Source organism: Prosopis cineraria, unplaced genomic scaffold (genome assembly GCF_029017545.1).
Source record: "Prosopis cineraria cultivar Desert tree isolate PC_DT_omini unplaced genomic scaffold, ASM2901754v1 PC14, whole genome shotgun sequence".
NCBI classification, from domain to species: domain Eukaryota; kingdom Viridiplantae; phylum Streptophyta; class Magnoliopsida; order Fabales; family Fabaceae; genus Prosopis; species Prosopis cineraria.
The window spans coordinates 7,748,125-7,759,144 of NW_026555345.1; the positions used below are offsets into that span (position 1 = coordinate 7,748,125).

The 11,020-nt window shown below is 29.3% G+C and overlaps 1 protein-coding gene across 3 annotated transcripts; it reads right to left on the reverse strand.

Moving 5' to 3' along the window:
- Positions 1 to 7,034: 7,034 nt before the first annotated feature.
- On the reverse strand, positions 7,035 to 9,576 carry LOC129293593 (putative glutamine amidotransferase GAT1_2.1). 3 transcript variants are annotated; one of them, XM_054931643.1, is made up of 5 exons: positions 9,470 to 9,566; positions 9,217 to 9,330; positions 8,300 to 9,030; positions 7,999 to 8,205; positions 7,035 to 7,501 (listed from the first exon to the last, which is right to left on the reverse strand). In XM_054931643.1, exons 2-5 carry the CDS (start codon positions 9,302 to 9,304, stop codon positions 7,244 to 7,246), a joined length of 1,284 nt encoding a protein of 427 aa, XP_054787618.1. In that variant the 5' UTR covers positions 9,305 to 9,330; positions 9,470 to 9,566; the 3' UTR covers positions 7,035 to 7,243. The 3 variants fall into 3 exon arrangements, with proteins under 3 accessions (XP_054787618.1, XP_054787619.1, XP_054787617.1); XM_054931644.1 differs by lacking the exon at positions 9,217 to 9,330 and having other exon boundaries at positions 9,470 to 9,576; XM_054931642.1 differs by lacking the exon at positions 9,470 to 9,566 and having other exon boundaries at positions 9,217 to 9,454.
- Between the last annotated feature and the right edge of the window lie 1,444 nt (positions 9,577 to 11,020).

Sequence of the window (11,020 nt, forward strand, 5' to 3'; positions counted from 1 at the left end):
GGAGACATGGATTTGACGTCGAACAGAACTTGCGATTTGGGTTGGGTTACGGGGATTGCTTTAGATATTCTACTGTAAAAGTTGGCGGGGTTAAAAAAAAAAAAAAGAGAGAGAGAAAATGACGTCCCAGGACCACTGAAAAAATTTATTATCAATTAAAGATTAATTAATTTTAAAATTATATTGCAATTCTTTGCTACTTGATTAATATTAATTTTTAAAGTAAAAAATCTAAAATGTCTATCAAGTTAAAAAAAACCAAAAAAAAAAAACTATCGTTGCCGGAGCCCTTATTGCCAACGGTTAGTCACTAGAGTTTCAATGTCAGCAACATTTTATTTAAAAAATAATTAGTTTAGGTGGCAATCAAGCCCTCTAATAACATATAGTTATATATATATAAAAGTAGTAAATTAAGTTTTTAACCATTTTTATATGAATAACATAATATTGTATTAGTAATTTTTAAATAAAACTTATTATTTTATAAATATTATTTGATAATTTAACATAAATAATTATAAATTGAGAGCTTTAAAACTTTACTTATTTTATCAGTATTTATGATTTTATTTAAAAATATTTTATAATTTAAAAATAAGAAAGTACTAAATAAGAATGGAGCAAATAAATAGTAGTGGACAAGTAAATGAAAATACAAATTAATTTATTATATATTAAATACACATTTTTATTTTACATTTAAATTAAATTAAGAAATAAATTATATTGTAACTCATGATGAGAAACATACACAACCATCCATATGAAAAGTTTATTATAGTTTAATGGATTAATATGTAATTTAAATTTTAAATCATAGGTCTAAGATTGATTTAAATCTTAAACTCTTATTTGATACATTTTAAATTATAAAAAAATTAAAATTAGTGTAATTTAACCCTCACCATTAAATTAAATTAAACATCTATTATTTTTTAAAAAAATGGAACCTAATATATAATTTTTTCTCAAAGAGGTATTAGATAGAGGAAGACTGAAGTTTGGTAAAAATCACACATTTAACCTTATTTTCAAAAAAAAAATAATAAATATTTGTTTTAATTTAACGGGGCAAAATTACATTAACTTTAATTATTTAGAATTTAAAATATATTAAATAATAGTTTAATTTTTAAATTACCCTTAAATATATAACTCAAGGTACAAATTGTATGTTAACTCTAACATAATTCATGATTTATGAACACCACTGCTTGCTATATATTTTATTATATGTATATTACACACATCTTGTATATTAAACAAAATTTAAAGATTGGATCCAACTATTTTTAATTTATTATTAAATTTATTTATCATATTCTAGTTTCTTATTTTTAAATATATACTATGTAATATTCTGACGATAATTTATAGTCTTTAATGAGTGTAGTTGAAGCAAAAGAAGTTAGGCGGTCGGTCAATTAAATCATTGATATTGTTTGACTTGGCAATCTTAGACATTGTCTACTAAATGCCATCTTGGACAAGTAGAATTCACTCATTCAGTCCATTCCCATTAATAATAGAGAAATTATTCCGTTTATCCAAAAAAATAAAAAAGAAAAATTATTCCTAACCCATGCCTTTCAATAAAACTAATCCACATCAAATAAATTATAAAAATTAAAATTTTAGTTAAAAAAAGTAAATTTTGAAAAAGAGACAGTAAATTTTTTATAAAAATTATAAATTACTAATTTATTTCTCATTAATTATTTTATTAAACAAAATGTAAATAATTTGACAGTGCTAATAATATTAGTTTGTTGGGCTGTCAACCTCCTCTCTAGTCAAACCCTCAATGGCTAAACAAGTTAAATTTAGGCCCACCTATTTTCAAAAGTTATCTTAAGGTTTTGGGATAAAATCCTAAGACGGTTCAGGGAAAATATCAAAAACATCTCAAGATATTTATGAGATCATCGTTGATAAAATTAATCACATATATAATAGGGGTTCGAATTAGTTGGTCTAAACATGTGGTGATAATAATTTTAGATTCTCAAAATACTGAGCCATGAAATTAATAAAAAAAAACACACATAAGAAAGTGTGGGCTCTGAATTTGTGATTATCTTTTCTTGAATAGTATTGGGCATTAAAATGGAACAATTTGGTTTCTACAAGCATGAACATTCGAGTGTTTGAAATGAACCTGATCATATTCATAGGTTACTTTGAGAGTGAACTTATAAATACATTAAATAAACAAAATGGTGAAGTCCACATAGAATGAGAAATTAGAACAAATCAGATAAAACTCGCTTCGTCCCTTAAGTATATGATGGGGGGTTCCATTTCTCACTTATGCGATGGAAAACACTCTATAACTAGCCGTTTGTCCTCTTACGGGAGACCCTGCGGTGAAGGAATTAGCCACTACTACCAGCGGCAGATACCTGGGCAACCAAAAAATAGAATAAATCAGGCAGGGACAAATTCAGAAATGACTCTATTTGGGAGGGGGTAAAATATTAAATTGTATAATTGTGGGGAACAAAAGTTAGTTTTAGCATTTTTTTACAAGTGAAATAAAATAATTTTTGAAAAAAAAATTTTGTGGCCTGAGAGGGGCAAGTGAATCCGCCACTGAATCAGGGATTTGATATTTGACATATCACTCTCATCTCATCCCTAATCAGTTGTTCAAAGACAAAGCCTTTAAATTTAATTCCATTATTATTATTTATTAACCAACAATCGCGTGTCTCCCATTTTCCTCAATGCAGTGGATCTAGTTATAAAAGGGGGGGGGGGGGGAGAATGTGGGAGTGTGAATTTGAGACATTATATTTTGTAAGATAGAAAAAAATTAAGAAGTGAGTAATCATTTAAGGAATACATTGAAATTTTTTCCATTAATTACAAGATCAAATTAGGGGGGAGAAAAGATCTTTCATATGCTAAATCATTCATTTGCTCAATAAAATGCATGTTACCATTTCAATTTAAAATTCCAAACTATGGTTTAAAAAACTCAATTTGTCAATTTACACTTCAAGCATGTTTTTTGGTATAAGCATAAAAAGTAAATTTCATCAACAATAAATAATATCTCTCTCAAAATACTGAGACTAAAAGGCAAATATCTACCACTCACCAACTTTATTAGTTGGAACACTTTACGTATGTTTGGCTACTATAAAACCTCTATTTCAAATTGTCTTTCAAGCCCTAATTTTCTCAACACACCACTTACAGAAAACTTCAAGCTTGCAACCACAAGGAGTTAGTTTTCTCCATTTTTCATTTCAACCATTGAATCAATTTTAAAATGTTTAGGATTTAATATTTTATAAAATTAATATTAAAATGTGAAATTATAAAAAATAAATAAATAAATTTAAAATATAACAAAATAAATAATAAATTTAATCTAAACTCCAATTCAAGATTTAGGATTGTAATAAAAAATTAGAAAAATTATTTTCACAAAACATTAAATCTTAACTATTTAAATTTTTTATTCAATGATTAAGATGAGAGGTGAAAAAAAATTAAAAAAGAAAGAAATGAAAAGAAATTAAGTCCAGCCAAAATAGAATGGGCATTGTAATTCTTACAGGAAAGTGCATTTATTTGGAATTGCTCGCAGAAGGTTCTGACACTAGCAATAGAGAAAAGCAAATTGGCTGCTTGAAGATATTCAAGTTAATGGCAGCATTCACTTTTCTAGTTTCCTAGAATGTCCACATAAGATTTCAGCTTATTTTTCAACGTAAAATTGTAGATAGCAATTCGGTCAAAAAAAATTGTAGATAACAACGTTACGAGAATATACTGTTTTAAATTTACTATACTACATGTTTGATTCAATTGATAAGATAGGATCACCAATTTAATTAAAAGTTTTGAATTCAAGTTCTATAAATATAACAACATTGGTGGTAGAGCTTTCACCTGAAAGAGTTTAACTCTAATTTGATCTGAATTAGTATAAGTCCATTAAGTTCCTTTAGCTCCACCAATCGGGGCAGGCTAAGGATATTAGATGTTTCATACAAAAAATATCATTATAAATCTATAATCATACACATATTTTATTCGTTAAAAAATATAAAGCATTTATACTTTTTCAATATTTAATTAATGAGTTTTTTTTTCAAAAATACTATTAATGAGTAAGACACTTTATTAAACAAGAGTAAAACATTAAAAAATAATTTTAATTTAAAAATAATTAACTAACTTATTTAAACGTAATTTAGTTAAAAATATCATGTATTTTTTATTGAGAGAATATAAAAAAAGGCAGTGAGATAGTCATTCACTTTCCCCATGAAATTAAAAAATAATTGAGAATAGGCCATGGCCCAGGATAGAAAATGCTGGTAATCCAAAATTTTGAACGAAAATTCAGCCCGACCCACATACCTCCTTGATACGGAGCAAGACTCAGCACACTAAAATCCAAAATAATTACTACCTCGTGCGTATTAAAAAGGCAAATGGTACTTAAATTTAAAATATATATGTAATTTTACATCCATGTAATTTTCTCGCTCTCTGCACTTTTCTTTTAATTTTTTGATTCCTATAATTTTGTTTTTCATTACTTTATACCTCTCTAAAATAATAAAAAATAAAAATATATGAACTAAAAACATTGAAAGAAAAGTACAGAAATTAATAACAAAATTTGAGTAATGTATAAGGAACTAAATTTTTGTTTTTTCCAAATTTTAACTATAATGTATTTCTTAATTTCTTATAATAAATAGGCCTAACATGGAATATATAGCATCGTATTAATTATAGAAGTCGGATGGGTTTTCTTTTGGGCCAGGGAGAATTATATTGGGCAAGGCCCATAATTCATGGGCTAAAAATAAAAATTGGGCGTCCGAAGTAGACTATCATTCCCGCTGCCTATGCTTCTTCTGCAGATTGATTCTGAGTTCCAGAGGAAAGTAAAAATATTGAAAAGTACAAGGTAATGTTTGGTACATGCAAAAATATTTTTAATAAGAAAATTGAATATGTATCTAGAAAAAAAAAAGATTGATGCATTTTTCATTGCTTTTATAGAAATACTTTTGTACTTACCAAACATTACATAATAGTAGCGCATTTTTGCAACAATATAATATGACTTTGGCCCTGCATCAAATATAATATGCAGAATTAGACGAATTCATGTAGTTGATGATATGCTCCTCATGATGAATCAGATAATTATGCCATCGAAGCAAAAAAGAAAAAAAGAAAAAAAATGTCAAGAAAAATGTTGGGCATATCCTTGATTCAGATTCATATATTGGACATATCACAATGCTTCAAATTATACAGCATCTTTCACTATATCAAAATGTTACTATGTCCAATGTTTGTATGAGTATTTATGTTTCCAGAGACTTCCCTTGATAAATTAATTTAACCATCAACAATCACTTAATCAGTAACTGTTTCTGGAATCAACTTCTGCATCTCTATAATGCCCTAAAGAGTGCCCAATAAAACTACATGTTGAAGAATAACTTCTTTTTTTTTTTTGGGCTCATACATATCCAAACAGACACAGAATTGTGTGTGAGGGGTGAGATTGAACTCGCAGTCTTCGTTTTGTAAGAGTAAGAGCGGAACCGCTAAATCAATGGCCCAGCCTTTATATTGCTGATGAATAACTTTACATTCATGCATTTATATATTTGGAGAGAAATATAAATAAATTTTATCATATATGGATATACATGATTTCATAACATTTATTATGTTTTTAATTTTTTTTTTCTGAGATTGGATCCTCTCCTTCAAATGCATAATCCTATAGGAGAGAATAAGACATAAAATGTCCCCTCCTTGTAAAGGTGAGAAGTAGGGTGGGTTCGAATTTTATGAACCCAACTCTTAAAGGCTTAGGATTTAAAGTTTGATTATTTACAATTTAATCTAATTATGAGACTCAGCCCCTAAACCCTCTTTCTTGAAAAAATTTAATATTTTAATTTAAATAGACTATTTTAAAATTCAACATAAAATAAATTAAAGTCTCACATAAAATTTAACATAAAATTTGATAAAGATTTAAAATTTAAAATTTAAGATGAAGATTAAAATCTTCATCAATGTAAATCTAAATCCTCCTCCTCATCATTTAAAAATAAAATTTTAAATCCCTTAGATGTAGGTCCACTTGTTGAAGATAGAGGTGGAAATTTAATGTCAATTATCTTTGTAACTTTTTCTTCATCACTTACAATAAATATTAATCAAATTATATCATTATCAATCAAATATATGGATGTATGTATGTGTATGTATAAGATAACTCGGCTTATTAGGGCTTGAAGAGTCATCAGGGCCTGAGCTTTTTTTCACAAGGTTTATCAAAGCCATGCCCTTAAGTTCAATTATTTAAAAAAAAATTAATTTCTAAAACTCAAACCTTTATTTAAACAAGACCTTCAACCTGACTCTTATTACTGACTCTACGGCTCTTTGTTTAAGGTCTCACCATACCCTATATATCTCCTCTATCTCACCACTAACAAGTGTTTCATTGAAATTAAATATAGATAAATTATCATATCAAGAGGAGGTTAAATTATTAATATTATAATATTTTAACGAATTACAAATATTATTATCAATTTCTTTTAAAAAGGTGATATACTCTTTCTTCTTATTATAATAAGATACATTCTAAAAAAAATGAATGGTTTTCATTATAGGTCATTTGATGTAATATTAATTAAGTTTTTTAATATTTCTCATATTTAAAGCCATTAAATACGAAAGAAAATATAATGTAAATATAAAATTTTTTGATGTAAATATATGTAAAATCAAAATTTATTCTATTTAATCACCTCTCCTTACTTTTCAGTTAAGGTAAGGAGAGATACCTTCTAATAAAAACTGGCGGGAATATAGATTCACATTAGAATATTCCGTCTTTGAAAAGGATGCCCCACCACTTTTGTCTGCCATGTTGACAGCTGTTGGTTTCTTTTTTCAATGGAACTGTTAATAGAGGCAAAGTTCCATGCATAGATCTGCTTGAAAACATTAAGGAAGGAGCCATGACCTTGAGAGAGAACCAGTAGTAACTAACATCACTTTCATTGAAACTGAAAGAGTGAAAGATGTACAAAAGAAGAAATCAAAGAACAAGGTGGGACCCTATGGTTCAAGATCCTCGTGAGCCCCAGAGAAGAGAGAGACCTACCTACTTTGCATGGCCATACAAAGACAAAAGAAATGAACAAGAGATCAAGAAAAAGGCTAATGTTAATTGTTATGACCCAACAAAGTCATTATTGACAAGTTCATGAAACTTCTTTTCCAACACCTCAGAACATATTTGACCCATTGTGTGGTAGAAAGTTAAGAGCTCTGATAACTGTTCCGCTGTCATTTTTGCCATCACATTTCTTGTCATTCTTTCTCTTTCCTCATTTAGCTTCAGCCTCTCAATGTATGATCCTGCATTCCTAACCGTTGCCCCCATCTGCTTTAACCTCTTCTCTTGCTGCACACTCAACGCTTTGTTTGACTGCAAAATAATTTAATCAGTGTCACCATAGAAAGAAAATGTCTGAAAATAATCATAGCCCGGGCTGTGATCTGTATCCGTTTGCCAATAATCACTTTTAGTATGTGTTTGGAATCACTTCTGGGTGTGCCAAAAACATGGTTAGGCAAAATCAACAAGACTGGGTTTGTCTGGATATCCCTTTGTAATTAATTATGACTCCTGAAACTCTGTTTTAAAGAAAAACCACCCAAACACCCCATTTTTTTTTTCCATAAATTCCATCTAGGCTCTGAAACTCTATTGTAGGAAAAGCTATCTGAAGCTCCATCTGATAATCAACTTCATCCAACTGACATCCAAACACAGCCATTGTGGTTGGAATCTAAAGCATCAGTAATAAGTTTCTGTGCCCGATCCAAGAGGAAAATCCTTTCGAACATAGATCAAACAAAGAGGAAAACAAACAAGTGGGGACTTAATACTGTCAAAAAGTTCATATATATATATATATATACCTCAAGGAAATTTGCTCCTGCTTCAAGTTCAGAGTCCTTGGTAGGGTTCATCCCTTTGCCTGTGATGTAGAGATCTTTGGCAAGTGAGAAACTTCTCACTATGATCTTCCTCTTGTTCTCCATTTCCTTGTTAAGCTTTATAGGCCTTTCTACACATGTTATGCTATTCACCTTCTTCTGAAAAGCAATCACTGCCTTCACAAATTCCTGCAGTTAACATGAAAAATCACACTGTCAAATTATATTGGTGTGACAAGATCAAAATTTACAGCTGAAACTAAAGATTATTTCAGATTCAAACCTTATAAGCAAATGGGCATCCAGGGTAATCGAATTCATCAGAATCAGGCTTCCTCATTCTCTCAGGATGAAACTGCAATCCCATAATGAACTTCCCTTCTTCAGGATTATAAGCATCTGGGTCATAAAACCCTTCAATCAAACCATCTGGGGCAAAAGCCATTGGAACAAAGCGTTGTGCCAATCTCTTAATCCCTTGATGATGATAACTATTAACAAAAATCTCCATTTTATCTTCTTCCAGAGAATCCTTAAACCAGTTATGCAAAGGTGTGTTTTCCACTATTTTCACCTTATGCCTGTGACCATCATAGTCATCATAGTTTATGTGTACCACTCTCTGGCTTTCAGGACACTTTCTAGAAAGTTCTTTTCCTATGTCCTGAAAAAGAGTACCCCCACATGCAACATTAAGGATCTGTGATCCCCTGCAAATTCCCATGTAGGGAATGTTCCTCTCAAGGCATAGCTTGGCGAGTCTAAGCTCGATTGAATCTTTTTCTTTATCAATTGCTGTATCACTGGCATGAACTCTTCTGATTTCCTCAAGTTCCTCCTGTGAAAGGCCTGATGTGTCTTCTTCATACCAAGATGGGTCTATGTCTTCTCCTTCACAGAGAAGCACGCCATGAATGGGCTCGAAGCTGTCTAACAGCATGTGAACCCCAGAAACACGAGGCACAATCACTGGTACTGCACCGTACCCCACTATAAGATCAAGATGATACTCCCCTGAAAATCAAACAAACACCAAATTCAATCAAAAGAGCACAAAATCAAGGCGGAATGGTTCTAACAATTTGGGTTAAATTCATGCCCTTAACCGAAATATAAAAAAAAAAAAAACATGCATAAATCTTGGCATTATATTATAATAATAAAGAAAGCTAGAAATCAGAGAAGGAAAAGGAAACGAACCGACGAAATCGACGAACTTGTTCTTGCGAACACTACGTCTAGAAACGATGAGAACACGGGGGAGGATAACAGAGAGATCAGAAGACATTGTGTTGAGGCTTTTAAGAATTGAAGCTGAATTCGCAAATCAAAATCGAAGTGGGAGGTGAGAGTGGCAAGATTGAAGGTTTATATAGAAGAGAAATGGCAAGGACAGTAAATAATACGTGGAATTAAATTAATTTTAGTTAGTGACACCGAATTTTGTAATTACCAGGGTGTGGTGCGGTGTGGTGCGCATCTAGGGAGGGAGGGATGGAGGGAGATAGTCCTGGCGCCGCGTAACTTCCAGAGTGTATCTACACTTTCAGGGTTTTCGTTAATGGATAAGACTTCATATTTCTCTATTAAATAAATTAGCCGTGAAGCTTGTTGGATTATGTTATACTCAATTCAGCACAAAAAATGATCTGGATTTTTTTTAATAATTCATAAATAATAGATATTTTTATATAGAAATTTAATTTCTTAAATTTATTTTTTTGCCCCTATATATATTTGTTATAATTTATTCTCCCAATTTGATAAGATGCAAGCTAGTAGTGATTTAGAAGTTACTCCTTCTGTTTTTATATATAAAGTATTTTTTAAAATTTTATTTTGTCTTTAAATATAAGGGGTGTCAATAATATTTTTAAATAATTAGATAATTTTATTTTTATTTTGAAAAATAAAATAGATCATTGATACATTTTTTCTACTACCATCATAATATTAATTATAATATTATTAGAGGTAAAATTGAAAAATTATAATATTTTTATGTGAATTTAATTAAATAATAAATTTTTATTGGTATGTAAAATTCAGTTAAAAATAAATTTTATATAGGAAAAAAAGGAGTAAATTGGAACATCAAATCATATTACAAGTGACCCAATTCAAATTTTGAGAGCTATTATATAAAATGATGAGAAAATTGATAAAGACGTTACACATAAAATACTAAGTGGTTCAAATATAAAGATGCTATAGGTTTTATCTGCGTTCAAAAGCAAGTACTTGATACACTTAACTTGAAGAAAAATTTTATCGCATTACTATAAAGTCAGCTATGCAAGTAAATGTTGGGATTTAATTAAAAGAATGATAAAAATGTAAAGTTGGGATAGCAGAAATATGAAGATATTAATATGAATGTGTGAATATATAAGAAAAGATAAATATTTATAATGATCTCATACCAAAAAAAGTTGGTGTGACATCTATTATAGAAAAAATGGTTCAAAATCATCTAAGATGATTTGGATATTTTTAAAGAATACCAATATTAGAAGCATACGTGAGAAGTGTGAAACAAACAATTTTAACTCTGGTGGATAGGAATAAAAAAAGATCAAAGAGAATACTAAATAAAAGTATTGAACTGACTGTTCTAGTTAATAGTATTTTATGAGATTTAGTTGTTAATAAAATATAATGACATTATAAAATTTATTTAACTAACACCACTTAATTAATGAGATAAGGTTTGTCATTATTATAATTTTTTTGTTCAACAATAGAGTTTTTAATAATGATTATATAAACGTTTTTCTTGATAATAAGAGTATATTTACGAGAAAAAGAAAAAAAGCATCAAAACAAAAAGTCTAACAAAAAATGAAAAATTAAGAAGTTCAACGCTACCGGCCATAATATAGCATCTAATGACACGTGTTATAAACATATCCAAGACTCACGAGAGAGATGTTTTCAGTAACTAAATTATGTGGTGAGTTGTCCTCTATCATAAGTGAGGATGAGAAAGTCTAAATTAGAAGTA

Excerpts from the sequence above, each read along its gene's own strand:
- LOC129293593 (XM_054931643.1), bottom strand. The coding sequence starts at position 9,304 with ATGTCTTCTGATCTCTCTGTTATCCTCCCCCGTGTTCTCATCGTTTCT. Across the intron at positions 8,206-8,299 it reads GATGCCCATTTGCTTATAAG|GAATTTGTGAAGGCAGTGAT; the intron begins GTTTGAATCTGA and ends TGTTAACTGCAG. Across the intron at positions 7,502-7,998 it reads CAGGAGCAAATTTCCTTGAG|TCAAACAAAGCGTTGAGTGT; the intron begins GTATATATATAT and ends ATTATTTTGCAG.